Source organism: Corvus hawaiiensis, chromosome 7 (assembly GCF_020740725.1).
Source record: "Corvus hawaiiensis isolate bCorHaw1 chromosome 7, bCorHaw1.pri.cur, whole genome shotgun sequence".
In the NCBI taxonomy this organism is placed as follows: Eukaryota; Metazoa; Chordata; class Aves; order Passeriformes; family Corvidae; genus Corvus; species Corvus hawaiiensis.
Window position 1 is genome coordinate 8,145,566 of NC_063219.1, and position 27,222 is coordinate 8,172,787.

At 38.8% G+C, this 27,222-nt stretch overlaps 1 protein-coding gene across 1 annotated transcript in view; it reads right to left on the bottom strand.

The window, feature by feature from the left end:
• Nucleotides 1-27,222, bottom strand: part of CALCRL (calcitonin receptor like receptor) — a 62,824-nt gene that overhangs the window by 28,991 nt on the left and 6,611 nt on the right. The window contains exon 2 of the mRNA XM_048308877.1: nt 651-750. Coding sequence (XP_048164834.1) covers nt 651-701 — 51 coding nt within the window. The 5' untranslated portion in view covers nt 702-750. The remainder of the gene's footprint in view (nt 1-650; nt 751-27,222) is intronic.

The window sequence follows — 27,222 nt, forward strand, 5'->3', positions numbered from 1 at the left end:
ATCCTTTACCAAAAAAACCCTTCCATATATTTTATGCACTGAAGCATTTGGCTTGTCCAGAGCTATTTGGTTTCTCTGTAGTCTGGTGAACCATAAAGTCAACCCTCAGAATAAAAAATGGTATTGAAAAGACAAGACATCCACTTTGATGGTTATAAAAATTAAAAATTAAAAAATCTTAGGAAAGCTGATCTTGACCAAAACCTGAACCTTTTAAGTGAATTTTTAATAGTAATTAAATATTTTATGGGAAGCTACTAAGCTTCTCAGAAAAACACAGCTGCAGATTGAAATACTGTACCACTGTTGAACAAGGGATGAAATTAAAATTTCTGAGGATGTCCTCTGAATCTCAGTTAGTCATCTTCTCCTCTTCCTGGGGTCCGCAGGGTACTGCTTCTAGGTCACTTGTCCACTGCTAGTGTTCTGATCCAGCAGAGAATACGCTGGATTCAGTAGAGGTAAATACTGTTTCTGTTCCTTTGCCAAAGGAATTTAAAGGACAACAGAAGGTAGATAAAGATCCTGTTGTTCAGAAGCTACATTTGAACACAAGATTAGCTCTTTCTGTTTCCATATTAATAATTTCTATGGTACTCTTTACAGGGTTGTTAAAACTGGAAGTGATTTTAAAAATTCATAAGACTCACCATAGTAACCGATAAGAAGAATAGCAAAAATGTGATCCAGATTTTTGTCATTTTTAAATCTGGTGCAGTGAATTTTATGTTGTAGCTGAATGAACTCAAACTGCAATAGAAAAAAAAAATAGAAAGAAATTTAGCAATTAATGAAAGCCAAAACTGATAAAAGACTTTCATATTTTCTTTCTGAACTAAAATCGATGGAGGTCATCTCCATTTTTATTCATGCACAGTGATGCCACGTGAAATACACAGGGATGCACAATATGGTGTCAAAACAAGGCACTCAGTTCCTCAGCACTGAACTCCAGCAGCAGGGATTTCTGCACTGCTCCTCCACTGCCTCGCCCAGCCCCTTCAGAGGGTTTGTCTCCAGCAGGTGCCTGGTACCATCCCCACAGCAAACAGCCCTGAGATACAAACTGCAATCAATGCTATCTCTGCCTTTGGGCAACCACAGCAGTTACACTGCACGTTGCTTTCCTTAAAGTACACACAGGCTTTCAAACACACACAATTATTTCCCATTTTCTTTATATGTCCTGATATTTAATCCTCCCATTTCTGGAATAACTGATCTAGTAAGAAGCCACTTCATCCTGAACTTACAGCTTTGCAAGGATAAAAGTAGCAATGCAAGAATGAAATGTGAGCTGTAAAATAGTTTCTGTACCTGCAGTAGCTGTAGTTTATCTGTCATTCGAAGAAAACACAAATACCCAAGCCAGCTATGACCACTTTACACTGCAGACTCTTCTTAGAATTGATTCTTGAAGTAAAAAATTCACCCAAAGCATAAAATATACACCATTATTTATGAAACATGTATACCATCCATCTAGCGTAACCCTGCCATGACAACTGCCTCAAAAGGAAGGGAAATGCCAAAGAGATTTGCCTTTTCATATTTCAGTGTCCTGAAGTATCGTGAGAAGATCACAAAGCTGAGCCTGGAACTGAGGTAAGAGCTTTTCTTCTGATTGCATTGTGGAAAAATACCTCTGTCTACTCAGTTTAGTTATTACAACTAAACCACATTTCAAAAATCCAAGTATCTCACTGCAGCAGCATTAATGAAGCTATTCTCAGCTAAAATAAAAGCAATAACTTGTGTGAGTTTAGCTCCCTTGTACAGATGAATTCACTCCAAGACTCCAAGTGATTTAAGACACAAACCTTGCATACCCAAAGCCCCTCACACAGCTCATCCAGCCCAGAGACCACACTGCCAGCAAATCCAGAGGGCTGTGGGTGCTGTACCTACACACAAACCTGAGTCCTGACCCAGGCCACGTTCCCCCTCATGCTTGCTTTCATCTTTGGAATTTTTTCTTATCCAGCAGCAATGTCCTATGAGAAACTGGGGAATGAAAAACAACTGGCAGTACATTGGCCAGCAGACCTAACTGTACAAAAAGCTCATTTTTAAAAAACCACCCCCATTTTAGTCACAAAAAGCAAGCATTTGACATTGTTACTTTCCTGCTTTCACACTGGGACTGGGTCCTCCTAATACAGCTATAATACAATAAACAGCATCTTGTACGACATACTAACTACGAAATATGAAATCATTGCTGTTTATTGTACAGCCTGATGCAAATACAAGAAATGTGTTGTAAAATCAGTTGTACCTGTTTAACCCAGAATAAAACTGTATCTGTAATCTTCCTTCTATTTTTACCAGTGGCATGGAATCCTGGAACACTGATTGCTGCAAATTGCACAGGTGAGGCTCTGAAATTCAAATCTGAAGGCTTTTAAACACTTAGAGGAAGACCAATTAGCATACATGAAATATATCCTCAGTTTGAGCTACTACTTCCCTGGAAAATCCACATGGTAAGAACTAAAGTGAATAGGTAACAGTAAAGACCTTTATCTGTTAACTAAAGAGAAATCTAAATATCTTTGTGTAGTGACTAAAGCTTGACTAAAACCAGATACCCACATAAATCTAAATTAACAGAAGAGCAATATGAGTTCAATTCTGCATGACAACTGGGGGTAATGATTAATTCAAACCTATCACATGTTTCATTAATTTACAGCTGTGTCTGTTTTCCTAGGGGAAAAACCCCTGACCTTCTAAGGAAATTGGAATTAATAACTTATTGCAAAGTAAATCAATAATCTTTTCTCTCCCAAGTATGACAAAGCGCATCTGCGCAGGGTTAAAATCCACAAATGATGTGCACAGGGCAAGCCAAGAGATGAACCAAGTAGAAAATAGCAACCATAATTTAGTGTATGTTTTTTTATACATGTATACAAGAGTTCAAAATAATTTTATCTACAATAGTTCCAAAAATCCTTATGCTAAAACAAATTTTGGCTGGAAAATTTAAAATGCATGTTTTTATATTGCTCTCACTTGCTTATTATAATTTATCTGAAAGATACAACATCATATAAACAAAGGCAGAAATTATCTGCTTTGATTCAGAGTCCAAGTTTATTTCTGTTTCACAATATCAAAAGTCATCCCTTAGCTCAGTTCCTTTAATGGTCCGAGTCTTTTCATACCTAGTGGTTTTGTAGACATTTCCTATCAACTGCTCCAGTATCCGCTGTTAAATTATTAAGTCTTCCCAGGAGATAAAATGTTAAGCCAAGCCTATAATGCACTCTCTGCTTTCCACTCATTTCCCTCAGTTGCTAACATATGGAGAGAAAAAAAACCCCAACCACTACCTTATTCTAAACATCACTACTTACGGCCTTAATTACAAAACACAGGATGAAGGTCATTCGGATGCCTATCTGGACTCCAGGAAAGCATTTCTTGCATCACTACATGAATTCATTCACTCAACGTTTATTCCAGTTAGTCTGGAGAAGACTTTTCCAAGGAAAATTAAGAACTTTCTTAGGGATGGACAGCAACATATTCCATTGACTGAGGCAGCAAGCCAGTACTGCTGAGAAAGTCAGGCTGCTTTTATTAATCATCTGCTCTGATGAGATACAAACTAAACTTAACTCTCAGAAAGTTCTTTCCCTCTCAAAGCCTGAAGGTATTAGGCACACAAGAAATCAATGGTGAAAAGAGACCCATTCTTAGGTTTCCTTAAATAATAATGCTTCCCAAGTTGTTCTGCTATTCTGACAAGTCCACTGTGGGGCGGAGAAAAGAACCGTATTGGATTGAGATTAATCTGAGTGTCTTGAAATGAATCCCTTGACTCCCACTCTGTGACAGTGGGAATCTGCACAAAAGCCAGTAGGACTGGGATTTACATGGCAGGTATTGACTGGGATAACTTAAATGAAACAACAACAACAACAAAGGAGATGCCATTAAGGATATTCCAAGGCCTACGCTGTGTTTGTCACTGATAGCAGTGACACCTACTGAAAAAGGAGGAACTAAAAGGGAACTGCAAGTTGGACTTAGCTAAAATAGTCACTGGTATATCTTTAACAGATGTTCACATTTCTCTTCCTCCCGCTTTCTCTAGAGCCATCCTGCCTCATCAGCTGTTTCTACTTTTAACTTTCCCCCATCCTCCCAAGAATAAGCGGCACCCTTGCACCCTTGCTGAGCTCCAGACACTTCCCATTTCAACCATTCAGTAAAAGGGTTAAAAAATCAGTCATTAAAAAGAAAAAAATCATTTTTTTGAACTTGAAAACCACATTTAGTATAAACCAAAAAACACAGGCAGCTTCCACCTCAAACAGTTCTCAAATCTGACTTCAAGTGGGAATGCAACTCTGTGTGAGTGGGACAGGAGGGAGAGCCTTCTTATGTCACTGCAGGTCCATCCATAAACGCCCAAACATTTTTCACTAATTGGTAATCTTTGATTTGCCCGGAAGCCAACAAAACCATTCCAATGCCAAAAAAGCCAAAGCCACAGAACTTGTGCAGTGTAAATGATATACCTTGCAGCGTGCTATAACCTTGTAACACTGAAGTTAAACATGTTTGCATACAGATGTAAAACCTTCATCTCCCACTGAAAATGGGTCAGAATGGGTATTTTCTTGACACTTTGTTACTTCTGGTTCTTTTTGGAGGGAGGCATACAACTTGAAGTATTTAAAACCCCAGGCAATGTTTGGTTGTTTCAGCCCAAGATAAAGACAAAACCAACAAGTTGGAAAATGCCCAATACTTTTCAAAGTGTCCCTAATTTGAATTGCTGTTCAAATTGCACTGTTAATAAAAAACTCCCCCAAACCAACAAGACCAGTAGCTTCAAATGGAATTGCAGATGGAGCCTCCACTTGCATCTTCACTCACATAAATTTTCTGGGAAATACTTCTCTGACTAAAAGGGCTCTGCAAGCGGGCAGCACCAGCCAAATAATACACACCAGATTCACTGAGTCCTGGAAACGGACTGTAAAGTCTCCACACTTATATTAGAGAATAATGCAAGGCAGTGTGGAAATCTTCCTTTTTGGGTAATACGCCTTTATTTCTGAGGGAACCACTTCTACCAGGATTTGAACAAACTGCTCAATGGTATCCCATAACAGCTCACAGCTGTATGTGTGGGAATTACTCCATCCTCCTAATAATTATGGAGCTTAAAAGTAAAGTTAAATAAAATAATGCCACACAAACATTCCCCACCTTTCCTTCCATGAGCTTCTCCTAGGAAGCAGTTGTGGCACAATGGCATTTACTGTCTTGAGGATTAACAGAAGCAAAGAAATGCAGTGGCATATCTCAATTTAACCCCTGAGTTATTCTACAGCAACTTCCTTGTGCAGGTGGCAGTTCAGCTCTGTAGGAGAAAGTCCTCACTGTTTAGTTCCTGGGCCATGTGCTGTGCTGGTCTCATGGTACAGGGCTGTGCAAGTAGGAAATTAGGACTGGCTCATGAAGATGTTTCACATCTTGTATTCTCTTTATTCGCACGCTTTTTGCTTTTGTTTTTGCATCATTCTGGTTGCATGCCAGAGTCCTCGCAGAGATTGCAGAACCATCTGCATATAAAATTGCACAGATTAAATTCCTCCTGGGTGCTTCTTCCCATGAATAGCTTTTGGCAACCATTCAGATAAGTTTTGTCACCTGCACCAAACAGAAATTACTAGCAGTAATTGGCAACACTCATGGCCAGTTCCAATAACACCTAAAGTTATAAGAACCTATCACAGAGTGATAGTGGTGCTAGTTTTCCTCTATTTTCTAACACTTCTTTTGTTCAATTCGCAGGTGTGGATGATATTGTAAATTATTCTGAGGAGAAACATGGGCTATGGAGGTCCAGTTAAAATCCAAACCAACCAACAAAACTCAGCAAGAAATGCCACCACAACAAAGTTCTCCAAATAAGACTTTGAAGGAGGGAATGTCTACAAGGCTCTTTCCCATGCATATTCTGCAATTTCTGCCCTTGGTCAACATTACTCCTCTCCACAGAGCAGAGTGCAGAGCAGAGTTTTTGTGGTTTTGTCCATCACACCAATTTTGGCCCTTTAAAGCAGGATTTCCACTGATAAAAAAGGTAAGAGTATTTCCTTGTTGCTTTTACATTGAAAAGTCATCTCTTGGCCCTTGTGCTTTCCATGCTTTCCCTATAAATTATGAAGGCTCTACCCCTCCTTGTCCAATATGACGAACTTCCCACTGACTTAAGGACACATGAAGCAGACACATGTACAGATCGTGCAATGCCATGTGGACGGATGGCAAGGACTCAATGAGGGTTACAGTTACAAGTCAGCAGGCTATCTAACAGTGCCAAAGAAATGCAGCAGATGAATTTTGAAAATATCAAAGCAAAGTAAAATTATTAATCTCTCCTGAGGAACTAGTTAAATGAAGACAACAGAGATTCTGGCAAAGTAAAATCTTTACCAAGAGACTGCTAGGGCTTTACTTTCAAGAGATGCAATTGTGATTTCCGACAGTTTATAGTTCTTAATGCCTCCACAGTTTCCAGTCAGTGCTATTTGACTACTATTGTGTAAGCATGCTGTTATGCTTATTTTACAAACTTAACCCTTTTCACCCCATAGCCCTAACCCAACTGTATCGTGATGCCTAAAATCCATCAGCATAGCTACCTTTGCTCCTAGGCATAACTCACGAAGTTCAGTTCAAAGTTCTGTAATCCATGGCACTGAAATTCCATAGCAATCACTCAAGCACAAAGCCACTTTGAAGGGAGGCTGCTCTGCTCTGCTCAACAGTTATCTGTAAAAATCCACTATCAAACATCCTGGAAACGACTATTAACAGAAATGAAGATGATGGCAGACTAATGAATGATTAAATTCCAACAGCTGATGGATCAAGATGATTCAGGTCTGGTACTTCCCTTTTTAGTTTTTTTTTTTTTTAAACTGTATTATATTCCAGTTATAGTAATTTAAAAAACGGGTTGAAATATATCCAATAAACTTTCCTGAAATTTTACTTCTTCCAAAACAACTGCGGTGATGTGGCAAGGATGTTCCAGTTAACACACTGTTTTCAATAAAAGGGAATAGCTCATGGCATTCATTCTTTTCCATGGATTTCATGCTATTAACAAGTTGGAGAGCTCCTGCATTTTTACTAGGTATATAAGTATAGTTCCCCAGATACATTTATATATGACTGATATTCTTAGTCATAGGATTTAATTTTAGGTAGTCCTGCCAGGAGCAGAGACATGCACTCAATCAGCCTCATGGTCCCTTTCCACCTCAGAAATCCTATGATATATATGAAAAATATGGTATAGTCCTCCAAAGAAAATTTCTCCACCTTCAAGGAAAATTATTTCTGTTTCGAATTAAAGCCAAGCCAGTATGAATTTATGAATTCATCAAACAGACCTTAAGACTGTATAACACCCCTTGTTCAGATGCTGAAGTGGGATTTTTTCCCAGCCACTGCTGTTTAAAAGCTGCAGAGTGTCCTGCTGCTCTGTGTGCCCCTTTCAGGCAGTGTTTTTTTATTTGAATGACTCCGTTTGATGCTGTTTAGCAAATAATGACCCAAAAGAGATCCAAAGGTTTCTTTGTGAAAATGTTTACGGCATGAAGTAATTTTCTCAACTGGCTGAGTTTTAAAAGTTTTTTGTTATTTCTTCATTGACACATGCTAATTTTACAAGAACAGTATTTCCACAGTTCAAAGACTTCTCTCAAGGTCAGAACAAGGCAATGGGAATGGGAAAATTGGTTAAGCAAAATGTACCAGGACTTTTGTTTTTTTGAGAGTTTACCACTCAGGCTTTTCCTCATTGGCCCCAGCCCAATTTGGCAGCTGAGCATATCCTATGAAACTTACAGGTTTTACATCAGTTTCCTTTAGGTTCACATTTAGAAGTGTGAATATTTATACACAAAAATATTCTCATTCAGTTATAAATAAAGCAATAAAGTTTCAAAATATGATTTTTTAAATGAAATTGTTAATTTTCAGGTGGACCATGGCATAGCAGCAGCTCAGAGCAGGATGGGAAGGGAGCAGGTGGCCAGGAAAGGGAACTGCTTTTGCCAGGATAAACAAAGTGCTGGTGTAGCCACTGCATCAGAACCGGTGTCCCAACTTTGGGTTCACCTTTGGTCAATGACTTGAACAGAACTGATGAACAAAGTGTAGAGAAAAACTCTTCTTGGAAATGTCAGAAGCACGGTAGTCTTCTGATTTTGTGTTGCATTTCTTTCTTTTACTTAAAAAGACCCCAAACAACAACAACCAAACAAAAACCCAAAACGCAGTACAGAGGACTAAAATATCCCCAAGGCAGCTTTCACTGGCAATGATTTTAGTCTGGCTAAAGATGAAATTTCAATTGCAAAGTTCATGCCAAATATTAACATCTTCTCTCATGAGACATTTCTGATGCATTCACTAGTCCAAAAAACTTCAGGTAAATTTAAGGCAGCTTTAGAAAAATTCAGCTTTGTATACTTATTTAAAACAAACCAAACCACCAGCTACTTCAAAGCCTTTACCAGGTCAACCTAAGTCACCACAGTTCAGAACATTTCCTCTTAAATTTAAAATTTCATATGCCAAAAGTCAAAAGTGCAAGCTCTGGACTATTTCACCCTTTGAATATTAGACAATACTTGTTATACTGTGCTAAATTATCAAAACTACTAATCCATCCTGTAGAAAAGCCAAGAACAAGCAGCAGCCAAAACCAACCTTTTGAATTCTAGTGGACTGCAGCTTGTCTCCTTTGCTTTAATTAGCTACAGCTATTCCCCATCTTTTCCATGTTTTTCCATCTGTTGCATTACTAAAACAGCACTTTAACAGCAAATGATTTAAGTTGGGCTCACACAGGGTATGCTGACTGTAAAGGAGTCCATGGGACTCAAGAAAGGTAAACCAGAGGTAGTTAATCTCAACAGTATGGAAGCAAATTACCTTCTATATATTTTTCAAGTCCATACCTGCATATTGGTATATGCACATGTCGAGGCCCACACAGACACGGGGCCTGTACTCAGAACAGGAGAGAAGGGCAAAGGCTTGGGAATGACTTCTCATGGAAGAAAATAAAGGATGCACTCAAAGGACAGACTAAGAACACAACAACCTCAAAGATTTTCTCTTTACATTTATAACAAGAGCTTGCCTCTTTATGACATATAAAGGGAGACATCTCTCTCTTTCTCCTCACAGACTAGCTGCAGAAATCATCTTAAGGTAGCCATAAAGTAGGCAGAGAGATAGAGGGTTTTCCTATCCTCTGCCCACATTTCCTTCAGATGATATATACCAAGATATTGCTAAAACCAATGATACTTTGCATTAACATTATTTTCTGTCAATTTGAGTTAACATTTTGACAAACTGAGCAAAGTATTACCCATCATTAATAGTCTTCTAAATGGAAATTATGATCAGCTTCATCCACACCCTGCCACACCCACAGGAATATCGACATAAGCAAAACTCTGACACAGGCTGAAACATCCAGGAGAAAGAAACGCTTTGCTAGAGATATTGTCAGTTTAAAAGTCAGTGACAGGATCAAAGCAATTAACTAACCAGCTTAACAAAATGAGATCCTTGAAACAGAGGCAAACTGCTACCCAGTGACTGCAGTAATGCCTCTCAGTATTTGCCTGAGGCATTCTTCATTCTGATCTGGACACAGAGGGCACAAAACAACTGGCATCCACATAAACATGAGTCTCAACTTGTTTTGTACATACAATCCTCCATAGGGCACTTAGCACTGTTTGGACAGGCAAGGCCATTTTCAACCATCTAGAACACATTTGAGTGTTGGTCTTTATGAACTATCATTGTCAATGTACACTTACTTTTAAAAGAGTAATTTCTTTTTTACATGAGCTCAATCTTTTAGTCTGAATAAGAGTATCTAAGTAGAACTCTTTAGCACTAACTGAAATAATACAGTTCTGTATCTTTTCTGAAATATCACTTAGGTAAAATTTCTTCCACCTGAAGTTGTATATAATCCTTATCTGAAAGTAAGAAGCTAAGCCTTTCCTAATTTTCAAATTTATCCACCAATTGCTTCTTGAAGTCTTAATTCACATTTTGAAATACTAGAGAGTAAGAACTGCTGAAAACTGGACAGGCACAAGTCTAGCTGGCCTTATACTTCAGTTGACACCCTATTACATTTTCATGCTGTTAACAGAGAAGTGACTCTGTGCCACTGAAAAAATTCTACTTGCAGAGCTTCTGCTGCTGGGAAAGACATGAAAAGTTTGAAATAGCAAGAGTAGTTGGTGGGGGAGCTGACAATTTGGCTGGCACGCGGTCTGAAAGCCGCACACACATCTGAGGGTCAGCACGGCACTCGTTCCCATCCTCAGAGCAGGGCCCACAGGGCCGGCCCTGCCACACCAGCAATGCCACAGCCGGCATTTCTGCACATTGGCATTGTGTATTTCGGTCTTCTCACAACACATTGTGTCTGCTGCACAGAGCTGTATAGTAACACTGCAGCAGAATGAAACCCAGCATTGCACATTATCACATAAACCCCTCTGCCCTTTGTGAGGCAGAGATTTTACAGACAGTGCCAGCTGCAATCTGTAGGAAGCAGTGTGAATGTTTCCATGAATTCAGTTGAAGATCATATGCTCAGGGTGTGGCCGTGGGAAAGACCAGAGTATCTTACACACAGTCCCTAAAGCCCAATTAGTGTTCCTTTAATTACAAACAGACTTTTCCATATCCTTTTGCAGTATTCTGCCCTCCCTTACCTGAATGAAAACCAAAATAAAATACTATGAACATTAAAAATATTACATAAGTTGGACACAAAAATCTCTTCTTTAAAAACTGGAGTCTCACTTGGACAAGATACTTCATGAAGATGAAATATTACATATCAAATGTAATAAAACATTACAAGCACTATAGCTACAGCAGAGGAACATGCATTGAACACAGCTATTCTGGTCATGAATTGCATATAAATTTTATTTGCACATTATTTATACATTCAAGCACATTATCTTCCCTCCAGGTGTAATATTAACAATAACATAAAGGCGGGAAATGTAATGGAAAATCTCAGTTTAAAGCTTGTCAAAATTGCAAGCAGATGAAAATTTCCACTGCAAGCATGGAAAATATTATATGGCTTTAATATAGGTGCCCATATTTTCTGCATACTCACATCCTGCATTTATTTTCCTTGAGAAAAATAAACCTCACAGAAGTCTCAGTCTGATTTCACACTCCAGAAAAAAGCCCTTGGCAGAAACAAAACGCACGGAATTTGATGGGAAGCTTTTATAAGGATTTCTACCCAAATTAAGTTAAAAAATAATCATTTGAATTGTATTTCTACAGACCAGATGCTGCCCTTGTTCGGTCAGTGTCTCAGCTACAAGTGCATTAGAATTTGGCTTTGATACACAGGGTGGACATCAAACTTGCAGGCATTACTTCCCTCAGACTGAGCTACTAAAACCCACTAAGAAATGTACTTTGCATGCATTTTTATTTTTTTTTCCTGTACTCTTTAACTTAATAAGACATCTTAAAAGGCTCATCCCATTTCATGCACCTGCAGAGAGTCTGGACTTGCACCCCTCAGCTGTTACCCTCTCAAAGCTGTACTTGTGCATCCTGTTCCACAGAGCATGTGAAAATTCAAATCCATCTTGCTGAGAAATTTTGTTCACAGCTGCCTGCTTGGCAGAGATTTGGCTGAGGGGGGGAGGGAGGAGGGAGAGACAATTTTCCAAGCAATGGAGAAAAACAGTACAGAACTTTCATCATCAATGGCCTTGACATTGCTGGAGCCAACGGAAACAACATCACCCAAGTGACTCCATGCGAGAGAACCATTCGGACGCAAATAAAAAACCTCCTGCATTTATTTCTATCATGGTAGCTTATGCCAAGCTTCCTTTGGTGAAATCCAGATTTCTCCTGCATAGGCTTCCTCCTGCTGTTGATGGAGCAGGATATTTGCTGAAACAAGCAGGTAATGAATGAGATATTCTGAATTCATCAGCATATATGCTGGAGAGAGGATTGTGTTCTCTTCTGAAGCCGTAAGAACTGTGTTTTTCCAAAGGAGCTATTAAGGTAACAGACACAGGATTTCTGTACTAAATGTTAACTGGATGCAAGTCTTGCTGGCAGGTGAATTCTGTAACAGGTACATGCCTTAGTGACTCTGAAAGTGATTCTACAAAAAAAAAAAAATGCCTAGCAATTGATACAGGCCTACACACAAAGAACAGGTAACATTTCATGAGGTAACTTCTCATTGCCATAACTCCTCCAGGATTCCAAAAGAAATAAAAATTTACAGGAATAAAGCCTGGTTGGTTTCCTCCCCAAATAGTAAATGTATTTCATTTTATCAAGAGAGTATTAGAAACCAAGTACTGCACAAGTCTACTTTATTACTGCTCAATGATGAGTATAGCATACTCAAAATCAAGATCAGGGATCTCAAAATCATTTTTATTCTTGGTGTTTTCTTGTGGTATCCCAAGCCTTTACTGAATGTGCAGTGCTAAACACTTCTGTACTGGTGGCATTTTACTGATGGCATTAGTTATTCTAGATATCACATAAGTGTTTTATAGACTAGGAAGCAAAGTACTTTCAGCTTTGTCTAAACCAAGCATAGAACAGATTAGATACAGACCCTGATCAGGAGGGACACTGACCACTTTACATGTATTTGGGTTTTCTACTCTAAAAGACATAATTTCCCAAATATTAATTCAGTAAGATGTTGACAGATCAGAAAGCTTCATTTGCAACCACAGGGACAAGTAAATCCACTCTCATGTCATTGCCACCAGACAACTTCTATCTTTGAAGTCATTATTGATCCTCAGGCTGCTTCATTACACCACTTTACAAAGCTCTGGAGAACAGAAAGAAACTTTTGATGAGCGTTTTTAAGGAACAGAGAACTTTAAATCTGAAGTGGCCATCACCCAGAGATCTGAACTCTGAACCTTACTTGGCTGGTGATCTCTGAGGGTCAGACATTACAAGAAATATGACCCTAAAGCATCTGTTGAAAATCAGACTACCAAACTGATGGGAAGTTCAGTCTAATCCAATGGTGGGACCCAAGTCAGCTACTGAAAATATATAATGCTACCAAATGTAGAATCATTACCCTGTGAAGAAAATGGTTTCAGTTCTAGCAAGAAAATCATAAAAAATAGCCCTTCGATGTAGTTTTTCCTTTAAGGTCATAGAGAAGCACCAAAAAAGAATATAAAGGGAAGACAGGAGCAAGAAAATTAAAAAAAACTGATCCTGGATCAAAGAGTTGAGAGTCAGTTGATATATTCAGTAAGGGCTTTGTGAAAGAATTCTTAAGCTGTGTGTAGCTCTTACAGACATCTATTGTGGGAGCTATATTAACCAGCTTCATGTCTGACAGACAGTCTGTGGAATATAAATAAATTTCAGCTTCTAATACAGATATAATTTTCCTTCTCTGTAGGAGTGAATACCAGTGAGAAAGTGCAGTGTTTAGGATCAGTCCACTTGGATTTACAGGTTTTGAGAAGCCTAAACTAACAGACAATTTCTGAAGGCCATAAGCAATGAGCTTATGGCCTTAATGAGCCATCCCTTAATGAGCCAGAGGAAAAAAAACGGAATTTAAGAGATTTGCCCACCACTACGTTGCATGTTGTGTTACAACTGAGGTTTAAATATCCATTCAACAATTAGCAATGGATTTACCATTCATTTCTGTTGGGATTGTCATCAGAAGTACTGGAAATAGAGAGTAAAATTCCTTGGGTCAAGTAAGAGAAAACCCAGACAAATGAAAAGTCAGGAAAATATAAACCAATATTTCCCCTAATAAGTTATCAGTCATTTATCATCTACACCAGTCTTTCACCTGGAGTTGCACTTATGTGTCTCTGAGATGGTCTCAGGACAAAAATCCCTTCTCAGGCTTGGCTTGGATATTAATGTCTCTCACTAGGGACACCTGAGTTTAAATGAACATCTCCCACAGGAATTCCCAGTGTTAAGAGTTACTTGAGTGAGACAATGTACCTGAATATTCTCTTTGCTCCTTAGAAACATGGGAGACTCTTCCCATGGAGAGAAGGAACCATTACCTGAAGTGACCTCCTGCCTCCAGCTCTATCCCCTTCTAATCTCTTGCTACCCATTTCAAGCACTCACCCCACAGACTGAATTGCATTTAGCAGCATTGTGGATGTCAGTTTTTTCAGCTACCTCAATAATGATTTATATGCTCTGCCCCAATAACCAAACTGACACAGCTTCTCATCAGGTTCTACCTGCAATTCACAACTGGAAACTGCAGATTACCTACTTGGGGTAATGAAAATCAAGTGCTACATCCCAACTAAGTAACAGTCACCTAAAACAGACAGGCATTGATAAAGGTGACTGAAACATCTGACTCTAGTAATCTACTAAACAGTCACACTAGATTTTCCTGATTCCTTCAGTACTCCCATAAAGACCTAAGAGGAATTAGAAATCTCTTTTACACATAATCACAAAGGAATCACAGCTCTTAAGCAAGCCATCCTGACAGAGGACAAGAATGTTAAGAAAAGACAGGAACCATGAGAAAATTATTGGTCAGAGAATGTATTCGTAGACAAAAACGTGAAAAATACTACGATGTATAATACAACTTATGTTAAAATAGCATGCACAATATCCATTTAACACCGCAGCACATTCAAAATCCAGTACCTGATAATTATCATGACCGAGGATCAATTTAAAAATCTGCAGACATAAGAGTCAATCCATCATTTAGATTTTGAAGCATTCAAACTAAAAGTGATTTTGAACAACTCTACAGTCCTTTTAGTTGGGGAAATTTATTCACAGTGGTCAAAGCACACCAAGGAATTCTCAATTCTCTGCACTCCAAACAAACAAAGGAACTGAATAGGTGTTAACTTCAGAAGCTAACTCGAGTTTTTTAAGTACCAGCACCATCACCTATTTTGCTCTCCAAAAAATACCCCAGGGACACCCACAACAGGTGCAGTGGAAATGGACCTGCCTAGATAATCAAGATCGTCCTTCTTATTTTTAATTGAACTTTTACAATAGCAAAGGTGAACAACACATATGAATACTGCAGAAAGCACAAAACCATTAGAAATAAATCTTATTTTGCTATTTCTCCAAACTGCTGGTGGGGTAATCAGCCCCTAGTAGTGCCTGCATTTAGACCACGGTTGCACTCAGCTGTAAATGCACACATCTTGCATCCTGCCAATGCTGCTCCTCACCTGTGTGGGTCAGGAGATCGATCAAGACCAAAGGCTAAATTCCCTGGCTCTCACAGAGCTCCCAGTGCCCTCTGAGATGCCCTGAGGGTGTAAGAGACACCTGCCAAACTTGGCCCCGATGGATCTGCTGTATCCTGGATGGACTGAGCCAGGCCTATTGGGCTTCCCAGTAAGCAGCAGGTGCCTGAGTGCCAGGTCATGTCATCCCATCCCACCCCAAACACGAACAAACCCTTCCCCTATTAGTGGCTTCCCAATAAAGGGCTGAGCTGAAGGAACAGGAATAATAATAATAATAATAATAATAGTAATAATAAAAAGCCCCTCCAAACCAACTCCCCTGCCCCCCCAAAAAATTAAAATTTGATGAAGAATAAAAAACCACACAGCATGTGTGCGTTCTGTTCAGTTTCACTGAAGTCCCTGAGTCACACCATGCCCAGAGCAGAATCAAACAACTCAGAAACAAAGGTCCTGTGAAAAGAGGGTCGCACACACTGGGCCACCTCCAAAGACTGAAAATAAAGGGCACGTTGCTAAGTACAACTTTTAGAGAAACCCCGACAAGAGCCAGAAGAGCACTATGAAAATTTTGGGTGAGATCCCAGCGCAGAGCTGACACCTCACCTCAGCAGGGCTGTCAGCATCCGGAACGTGGCAAACATGACTTGAGCAGTTTTCCAGTGACTGCAGTGTCCCAGTCACCAGGACAGATGAGCACTGTAGGCTGCCCTTAATCCGTCCTGTTTACACAGCCCTTTTTGCAGGAAATGGCTCCTCCCAGGGTTTAAGGGACCAAAAGATTCAAGTGATCTTGAAGTACAGAGAGGAGGTAGAGGAAAGGGTGGTATTCTTTCCCATCAAAGATCATTTTTACTTAAATATCACTCTCTGTTGAACTTATAAAACAGAGAGTGATATTTCTCTCAGATTTCTGAGGCTTTAGTTGACACTGATGAGCTTTGCCAAACAGCCCTAGAAATGGCAGCTCTGAAGGTATAATCCTACAAAAGCAATACACAAGCACCCTTCTCTGCTTCCCAGAGGAGCTCAAAAGAAATGTATCTTGGTAGAGACAATATTTGACAAAGAGATTTATATATTCAAGGAGAAATGCTATTTTGCACTGACATAAGACCAGGCTGTGAATCTAGATAGTCCCTTGAACAATTAGGAAGTTCTCTCAAATACTTGCACCACATCTGTAAGAGCTGAAAAGCCCAAACAGAACATGCACTAAAAATAAATAAATAAAGTGCATCTGCATTGCTCTGTTAGGTCTAAGTTTTGCTCAAGGTCTCTTCCATGGACCTTTGGTGACTGTTCAGCTGGAAATTAAGGGCCCAAGAGATTTTTGTGAAAGCAGTAAGGGATATCCTGAGTTCCAGCCAGCAGCCTAACAATGCAGCTTCCAACAGCCAAAACTGTGCGGATTGCGTTAGGAACATCACTCACTACCGCCCTGTGTGCTTACGGAGCCTCCTTATAATTCCATTTTAGCTATTAAAAATGTTCAACTTATGAAAGATACTACACTTTAAGCAATAGGTTCCTACTGTATAAAAGTCAAACTATGACTTTTAATTGCTTTTTATTTCTCAATATATTCAGGTAGTGAGCTTTGAAAGGTACACTGTGTAATTATATTTATTGCAAAAAACAATTTTCACAATTTAGGCTGTGGAAAGTCTACTTCTAACTTCACTTTCATTCGTATTTCACCTCTGACCAGTGTAACTTGAAATTTTCTTTATGAAAACCTGTTCTAAGCTTCAAGGCAAAAAAAAAAAAAAAAAAAAAATCCAAACCCAAACCAAAATTCAAACAAGACAAAACCCCCACCCAGTTTGTATTAAATTCTCATTGAAAACCTATGTTTTCTCCCACTGTTTTCTACTGTAAAATAGCTCAGATGCACTTCTGTCAGCAACATCCTCTCTCCTGCAGGACTGTGACATAGGTGGAGATGATCACTCTGGGATTGGATTAGTTTCTTGGCAAAAGCGGTTATGATGTACTTGCTGCTACATCCTAAGGTTTGTTAGCATTCCTTGTCCTAGCTGGATCTATGCCCCAGAGGGGTAACTGAGGAATTATTGCAGAAAGACAGCATCTGAGCTGTGGATTTCAGAATTAGCTGCACTTATGTCCAAGGGATAAAATGCTTCAATAACTTTTACATTATTGCACATTACTTCTTACCTGTACTAAAGCGCATAAAAATAATAAAGCAGAACTGTCTAAATTATACAACTCTACAATTTCTAAAGGCAAATCTTTACAATCCTAAGACAATTTATGTCCCATGCAACAGTCAAAGAGGTATGAACTGTTTAAAACTGTGAAAATCTCTAAGTTCTCTCATTTTTTGTTACAACTGGCAGTTAACTTGAATTGGGGTCTTAAAATTTAACTGCAGAGACAGACTTGTTGAGACAACTACAAATGTGAGTCTTCACACATTTATCACTCTCCCCGTGTTTCTTCTTACAGCTTGATGGTACCTTGGGAACTGACTGCTCCATGTCATTTCTGCAGGGTTACTCCCCTTAAGTGCCTCCTGTCTTGTCAGCTCTCCCTGCCCAGGAGAAACCTGAGTGTGATCATGGCTCTTCCCTGAGAAGCTTCTTCATTACAGAAACTGTGATTATATTTCATTTATTCTTTCCATACCTCATTGGCCCTTACACTATCCCAAGCCAAAACACAGCCATTGAAATGTAACTAAATTATTAACATGCAGAATGCTTGATGTTCACATTATTAATTGAATTTCTTGTTGATGTAGGAAGGACCAAGGTTCAAGTAAGTGGTGAGTATTGATCCTGCCCTCAATAATCCAGATGTTCAAATGGTCTTTGTGCACAGTTCATCACCATTCCTGGAGAAGCAAAGTTGTACTCTTAGCAAATGCTTAGAGGGCAAATGTGAATTTTGTCTGACAAATACCATGTATGAGCTACGAGTATTAGTAAAGTAAAAAAGAAAGTTAGGGAGTTGTTGATCACGGTTTTAAACAAAACACAAGTGTGCCTTCCTTTCTGTGCTAATTCTAGGAGAAGAAGGAAGTCAACACAATTAATGGCTGATAATTATAAAAATACTGTGTTACTTTATATAGTGCAGAATATAGCTTTCACAAACACTAAAGATTTTTCATTCAACTCCTTTCTGTCAAGTCTGGATAATATTACACTATTTTTGTTAGCTAAATGTGTAGTTAGCTAAAGATATGTGAGTCTCAGAGTACTAAGTATTTCCCAAGACTATCAAGGAGAAATTATTTTTTCTGTAGCCAAGTAATTGAAAAAATAAATTCAGTTTCTTAAGGTGATACATACTTTATTTTTTTTTTCTCATTTCAGGAAGCACCATGCACAGGGTATATATAGAAATCAAACAGACGATACTAAAGCTCAGTGGCCTATATCTGATCCAAGATAGGAAATCTTATGTTCTGAGTATAAAGGTTCCAATTCAATTATACCTGTGAAACAGCATTAAGTATTCTAAAATAAATGAAAAGCATGAATTGCATTACAAAAATATAATATCCTGACCCCTGAAATATTCTGATCCCTGAAAAAAACTGCTAAGAAATCAAAAACATCTGCTTCCATAACATTAATTGGTCTTATGAGCAATTTGTTGTGGAGACAAAAAAACTTAAGAAAAAAAAATCATCAGGATGGGAGAGAAGGTGACAGTGGGGAAAAGAGAGCTCAATCCCAGTATCTGGAAACAAACTCGCACATTTTCTTCAGTTCATTTGAGATCTGGCACATTTGCCAGTTTTACAACATTCTCAAGCTACAGCTGCAAGGTACAAATATGTACAGGACACAGTGTGAACATACAGTATGATCATATATAAACCCCTTGGAACCATCAAAGCCTGAAAATTTCTGGTCCTTATAAAAGTTACCTAATAAACACTTAAAATTTGTAAAAGCTAAGCTACTTACTCAGGTGCAGTGCTCAGGAGCCAACTCACAAATCAGGAGCAAAGGAAAACAAAATCCAGTTTATCAGCAAATACAAGTACGTAGCAAACCATCTTTGACTTGAGAACAGATTATTAGGAGCAAGTCCTCTCTGACCTGACTTATTTTTGGAGACACACGGTTTCCATGTCTTGTTTCTACTGTTGCAGATCTGCACACTAGGACATAAAAATTCTGTACAAATTTATAGTAGTTGGGGTGAGACAGTGCTGAGGCTGATGCCCAAAGACTGGGAGTTGATGAACAAATTCAGTTCCTCAAATAAGAAGGTGCATCGTTGGATAAGCCATATAGCCTTCCATATATTTAATTTTCTTCCAAGCCCCTCCACGTTATGAATAGAGTGCACAAAAGCACAATAATTTATCTAGTAAGAGCAATTTGGAAACTATGTTTACTAATATTTGCTGAATTAAGGCTGATAAAAAGATGCTAGTACAGGTCTCAGTGCAAAAACACTTAACAGTCTACCAAGACCTGGATTTTTGCCCTCAGAGTGAATACATTTTCGTGTCTCTCACCTAATGTAGGAATCTTACTAACATTTCTTCATGAGCAGCTGTGACAGTATGTAGGTGTTAGAAAAATACATTTTTTCCCCAGAAAACACCTGTAAGTAAATAATGATAAATTCTGAAAGAGCACCCTAAACCATTCTGTAGCCACAAGTTATGCTGACCAATGGTTTTACCCCTCACATTCATCACAGAAAGCTTTTTCTCCTAAAAGGCTAACTAATTTAAACTTATCAGATTATCAAACTTCATTTAAGGAGAGTATGGATGCTAATAAATAAATAAAATTTAAACCACACATATCTTATTAGTTTACCTGTTATTGGACACAGGAACCCTAAACTGGAGTCACCACTGGAAAACACGTATTTGTCCGTACAGGTAATGGGTGGTAAAAGTGTTTTTCTTTGAATGATTATGTTTACTGATTTACATCAGTGGAAGAGGAGGAACATTTCCAGTGAGCTCAGTCCTACTTCCCTGAGAAAAAAAAAACAAAAACAAGGAGCAGCACCAGCTGCTTGGCAGGACTGTGCTGGAATGATAACATGGTCTTGGAGCGCTCTTGCTCAGGCCATGGAATTAATTACTGATGAGCACGAGCACACCACAGCACTGACAATTGCTTCACCTTGCCCAGCAAACAAGCTGTTTTGCTCATGGTGCTCACTGCACTCATGCAGAGCTTCTCCAGAATTAGTTTTGCATGCATTGCACATCTTGAGCAATATTGGAACAAAGGAGTGGACCGTGTCAAGCTACTTAATATTTACATATAGAAAAGATTTGTGGACAAGGACAATTTGATATGCCAATAGCATAAAACTCGGTATTAAATCTACCTGAAACTAAGCTAATAAACCCCATTTTATTTAATAACATCCACTCACTAATTTGAGTTAATCTTCATTAGCGATCCAGTTCTAATTAGAAAATTAGTATGAACTGGTCCTACAGTTCATTCAGCAAAACTCTCATCACCCTCCAATTTAAGAGACTCTTGTTCATAAAAAGATGACACATTCCTAAGAGAATGGAAAATGATCAATCTGAATTAAAGAAAAAAGATTAACAAGGAAAGGGGACAAAGAAAGAAGCTAAAATTACACAAAAGTCTTTTTATATCAAGTGACAAAGGAAGAACAGCAACCAAAAAAAAAAAAAAAAATTCAACCCGAGAGCCAAGCAAGAAAACCAACAAAACCATATTACCCAACAGAGCCATGCCACATCAAAGAAACTCAACCACGAGCTCTGCTGTAATTGTGTGATTGTGTAGGTTTCTACACTTCCTTGGATAATGTTCCAGATTTGTTGGAAATCTGGACAGGACTCTCATGAGAACAGGCTTTCTGATGACATTTTAGATACTCCCAGGTTTTAAGTCTGCCAGGAAAAATGCAAGAGCAGCCTTTTTCCATAGCAGTTTTGTACTTGGATTCCAACTCCAGCGAAAGAGTAGGAACTGCAGAGACGTACGAACTTAGAGAGGGATCAGTCACAAAACTTTCCACATTCCTGACCCGTGCTCAATATGGTACACCCTGAATTTTGGGGAAGATGCAAGAGAACTCTGATTTCATTTGACTCACTTCAGCCTTTCCTAGTTTTGAAAAAAGTATTAATTGGTGGTATTTAAAACAAACACCTGACAAGAGTCTCAGCTTTATTCAGTTTGTTACGAAATAGTTTTCTAAGGAAGATCAATGATTTCTGTCTGTCTTGAGTAGTGTTGTGAGTTGAACAGGAAGGATTCCTGCAGCTTACAGATACGGCTGGTAAATAAAACAGGATGTTATAAAGGTTACCTTCCTTACACAAAACAAGGAAAATACTGAAGTCGTTGGACTGCAAAAAGGCATCTTCCATCAGCAACAACAATAACATGCTTGCTACATTTTGGAAGGGGAAAAAAAAGCCAATGCAACAACTGATTTTCTATTACTCCTTTCTGCTGACAACAAAACTAGAGGCAGTTTCATTCCTGAAAACAACGACATAATTACAACTTCCACATGTATATCTTACACTTCTTTGCAAGAGATGCAACTTAGAAACAGGTGTTCTGAAAAACATGCTCTCGTGCAGTCAAGACAAAGTTAAAAGGTCTTCTGGGGGAAGGAGGTTCCTGGCTCAACCACCTTTTCTATTACTGACATAGATTTGCTTCTATGCTTTTTTTTTTATTACAACATATACTGTCCAGTTTTATGGGGAGAGAACAGTAAGTTCTTCCAGAGGGATGCAGGAAAGTGAAAATCCTTTTTCTAGACGTTTGTGGACACAGACAGCTTTAAAAATGCAGCAGTCCAAGACTCTTGGAGCACAGGAGAAGGAATGAAGACACATTTGGTTACTATACAGAGATTCTGTTAGATTAAAACAGTCAACAGGATCTGATGGAACACAAAGGAGAATGGAAAGAATTACTTCCATTTCTTCGGGTTTTTATGTTTTTAGCTAGGAAAAAAGGTCTAGATACTGGCAAATTCCCAGGAGCAGCACTGGTTTGCCTTTGAAAGCTTCGGTTCTGCAAAGTGGGGCAGGAAAGGCAGTTGAATCTCTTCAAACAGAGAAGTTGCTCGATAACTTGGTGACCTTCCTGTTAAGCCCAAAGGGCCCCAAACACACAGAATCCATAAGACCCATGACATCATCAAACACTGGAAGTTGTTAACCAAATGCCCAGTGTCAGGAAACAACTATCTGTCTGTGACAAACTGAGTTCTTCCCTCTCTATAGGACTGGAAATAATTTATTTTCTATCAAAGTACGCTTACAATCTTTCTCTCTCTCGTCAAAAGACGTGATTTCAGCAATCACTTGCAGGTTACCCATCTGGAAACCCAAAAGAAATTGGTTTTAACCTGTTTTGTGGTCCCTTTACTGGAATAACACTCACCCAAGAAAGTAGTGCCCTTTGAAATGGTCATCCTCTAGGAAAACATAGCTGATGTAAAAAATCATCACATGTAATCCTTTTGTCATGTTCAACGCTCTGAGTATTTAAGTGTTTGCTTAAAAATGTTACAAATGGATTCTGGAAATCCACATATATTTCTTGGAGCTTTTTAAGTTCAATAAAACTGCTTGCATTCATCCACATAAGATCATGTGGTATTTTAGGAGGAACACCTTAACTATTGTGCTGCAGTTTATTGAGACAGAAGTATTGCTGATTGGCATTAATTAGCTGCTTTATTTTTACACTAAGCAGTGCACATGGCCCTTCCTATACCAAGTCATACATTAATGGTTTTTTTTAAACAGGTACAAATAACATTAGGCGTGGTAAATAACCACTGAGCACCCTCTGTGTCTCACCTTTCAAAAGTAGGAGTGCCATGGACCCAGGACAAAAGACATTTCTGTAACACATACTTACTGTTCAATACTTTCCTGCTCATCCCTAGCTTTTCCCCCCCCTTATTTATAACTGCTTTTAAATTGTTCTGGATTTGCAAACCTTTGGCCTTGCTTCACGCTCTGAGCATCATCCATACAGTCTCACTAAGTATGTGGACTTTATAAGTTGCTCCTTGTAACTTCAAGGGTTTTGTAGGACTGAAGACTCAAAAGCCAAATGGAATCAGAGAGCTGAGGAAAAACAATTGGTCTCTAATGAGCCATTTGTCAAACTGGACAAAAGCTGTACAGCTTGCAAAAAGCTTCCAAGGAGTAGCATTAATTCCAGTCTCACCCACAGACACCTCATGTCCATGGACACTCACTCTGCGAGACTCACATGTACATCACCGCTGTGGCCAGCTCCCCGCCCTCCCGTGCTCGCGTGCAAACGAGGCAGCGACAGACACGCTGAGGGATCCTCGGCTGCTAGACTTCCCCTTGCAGTTCTGCTAACCTCAGTGCTGACCTACAGTACCCTTAGTTTTCCATTCCTTAGACTCTCTTACACAAATATAGCCCAGGATTCCAAATTGGGCTGTGTTTATTCCAAGAACACAAAGACGACCATTTTCACATCTAAGAAAATGACATGTCTTGATAAAAAATTGAAACATTTTCATACGATGCCAAAAACAAATGAAGTTTTCATCAGCATCCCAGATCCCTGTGGACTGGTTTCTAGTCTATTCTACTAATTCCTGGAGCCCAATGCCAAATTCATGTCTTCCCAAATTTGATTTAATCCTCTCTTGCTTGAACTCCTTATTTCACATTAGCTGGGAACCTTCTCAAAGGTTTTCAACTGTGCCCATTAGTAGGTGTCTTTCAGGGAGAGAGTTAATTTAACCACACACAGAAGCAGTCCACAGTTGCTTCAATGAGGTGCTATTTTTCATCTTTGCCTTTTAAATCAAACTGAACATTTGGATTCCAAGTGTTGGAAACCATGGAAAATACCTGTAAGTCAAAAAGCAGCACTGCAAATAAGCTGCTTTCTTTACAAAATCAAAAAGCAACATATTTTTCTTTTAAGTGATCTACCTAAATTTTCAAATACAACAGCCCCATCACAAGATTCTTGGTTTCATTTTGCTAAGTATGTTAACGCTAATTTGCAGTTCAATGGTGAAAAAAAATTCCTGGCTTTTTTTTGTGTGCCATTACCAATGATGATAAATAAATACCAAATACTTTAAAAAATCTATAAATTTATTGTAAATATTGAAAAGCAGCTTTCCACAGGGCTATTAGAAAAACACCTTCATTTCATCAAATTGACCTTTCCTAGAAAATGAGCAGCTCATAACCTTACAACACTAATTAATAATAGGGTGCTGACAAATAAAACAAGCTGGTAAATATGAATCTTGTTCATAACAAGATTGCACAAGAAAATATACTGTAATGACCCTGTCTGAGCATCCTGTAATAGCCCATTGTTCCTCTCTATTACTGTCATTCAGCAATTTTTTTAATAGCGGATGTGTGGCTGCAGAGGAACCAATGCAACATGGGACTGCACGTGCATAAATCCTGCCCCATCCTAGAGGTGAGGAGATGGTCCCGGCACTCCTGGGCTGCTTGCTGGATGTGGAGAGCTACACAACAACCCCACATCTCTGCATAGCTTGAATGAGAGAAATAAAAATATTTAGCTACAAGTGCCTAAAGGATTTGTAAACTGAGAAGAGAGCAGAATCATTTTACCTGTGCAGGGCAAATTACAGGAACAACAGGAATGAATAATGGAAAATCATAGGCTTAAATTCTGAGAGATCGTGGAGTCTTTTAGTCAATACATGGCAGAAGAAATAGGAGGTATCCTTCTGTTCCATAAATGAAGAGGAAAGGTGCTAATAAAGATCGTTAGTGCATGACAACTGCGTATTTTACCTGCTCTCTGTATGACAAAAGATGAGCTAACTCAGCACTGCAGTTACTGACACCTTAACTGGACCATGGACTGAAACCCAGCATCTGGTTTTGTTACCTAATTAAAATAGTGACTAGACAACTAATTTCATAACCATACTGTGAATTCATGTCATGCAAATTACTGCAAGTAGTGATTTCTCACCAGTTAAAGGAATCTTTCTGTTTATCAAAGTTTGACTGACCACAGGACACCTGACTGAGCTTGTCCCTGCAATGAGAGTCATGCTAAAGGCAACATCATTCCATTCACTGATTTGTTCAGTTCACTTTCCTATGGGAACAACATTTTAAGGTTCAAACATTTTTTCCTTTGTGCATTTGTTATTCCTTCCATCATTTTGTCTTCCTTGCTACCAGGCTTCTTTGTTTTATTGTTAATTAGTACTCAAAGAAGGAGGAGTTGGACAATGTCCTGTTTAAAATCTGTAAATGTTTAAAAATATAAAAGCTCAGAATTCTATGAAACCCAAGGGCTAAAGAAATTGTAAAAATAAAATAAAACAAAACAAACCTCCGGCTTAACAATTTCCACATTCCTGTATGGTATAATGCTATTTTTGAACACTTTGGTTTGGCAAATGTGCATTCCCACAGGAAGTTGAGTTATTACAGATAACTCTGTCATGCCAGTCTGTCTTCATTGGACAACATGAATTTCCACAGAAACCTGTCTTTCCTTGCCTATGCTGACTTAGAAAGGTTACTGGTCCCTAAAATCTGCTTTGAACCGGGGCTCCTTTTGGTGCTACCACACCGTAGCTGTGTATCCTGGAGGTGGCAGCAGCCACTGCTGTGCTCCGGTGCCCCAGTGCCCCTACAGACAGCACAAGTATTCTGCCATCCTTCCAACAAACCCTGAATTACTGCCATGTCCTTCACTGGTCTGTAATGTGACTCTAGGAGAAGCTTAGCATGTCAGCAGACTATTTTATCCCTGCAGCTCTAAATAAAAAGTGTCCAGTTAAACTACATTGTCTGAATTCTTCTCTTGGATTGCATGCACAATTTTTAGAAGAGAGATCTTCTCTAGAGAAAGAGCTCTGCTTGTACAAGCTCTTCTGAAATAATTCGGGGAGAAAAAGGAAAAGAAAACCTAGGCCCAACACCTATCCCGGTGGATCATGCTGAAAGGTTAAAAGCATCTGAGTGATTTTCCTAGATACTCTCAAAATGCTGATACGGCACATCCAGCAAGCAGGGCTGGGGGAACAAAAGGCTCTTAAAAGATCGTGCTGTGACTTCCATCATCAGCCCAATAATGACACTCTCAAGAGTTGAAGATGGACCAAAATCACCTCCTTTAGTCAGAAATTAACAATTTCCAGAATGAGAAACTAAAAATAATTTCAAATGAATATGACTGTACTTCAGACAGAATTGTTTGAGCTTCCAATTATAACCATTACTCCTGTTTTAGATAAACCCTACACTGTGATAGCAAATAGATATGAAACAAAAATCTATTTCCACTTTACTCACTGGTGTGTAATCTGTGGCAGTGTTAATTGCACTTAGGACATAACATACTGAAAATTACAGAAGTGATACAATCTTTCACATCTCCCTCAAGGAAAAATGATGGAGGGTGAGATCCCCCAGTTCTGTAGGACAAGGAGAAGACCACAATAGCGGAGTTTAACTCGATGGGAATTCTTACTCTTATTTGCATATTGGTTTCTAAAGTTCTTCTTTTCTAGGACTATACTTTTCCTCGTTTGTTTTCAGCAGAAAGGCTTTCATCTCCTGATGCACATACACAATTAACAGATTAGAAACAATTTTTTTTTTAAAACCCCTCTTTACGCACTTCTTCTAAAACTGGAGAGAAAAAAAAAATCAAAACAAAACATAGGAAAAAAACAAACCCTCCCCCACAAGCCCCACACTACACTGGCACGAACATAATCACAAGAAAGGCTGCAACTTAGTTCAGTGTTTAAGTGTCTACTTAGCATGTGCTTTTTCCAACTGCTGCCAGCCACACACAAACCCAGCGCAATCCTGGTGGCCTTCCATGCATTTTAACACAATAAGCAA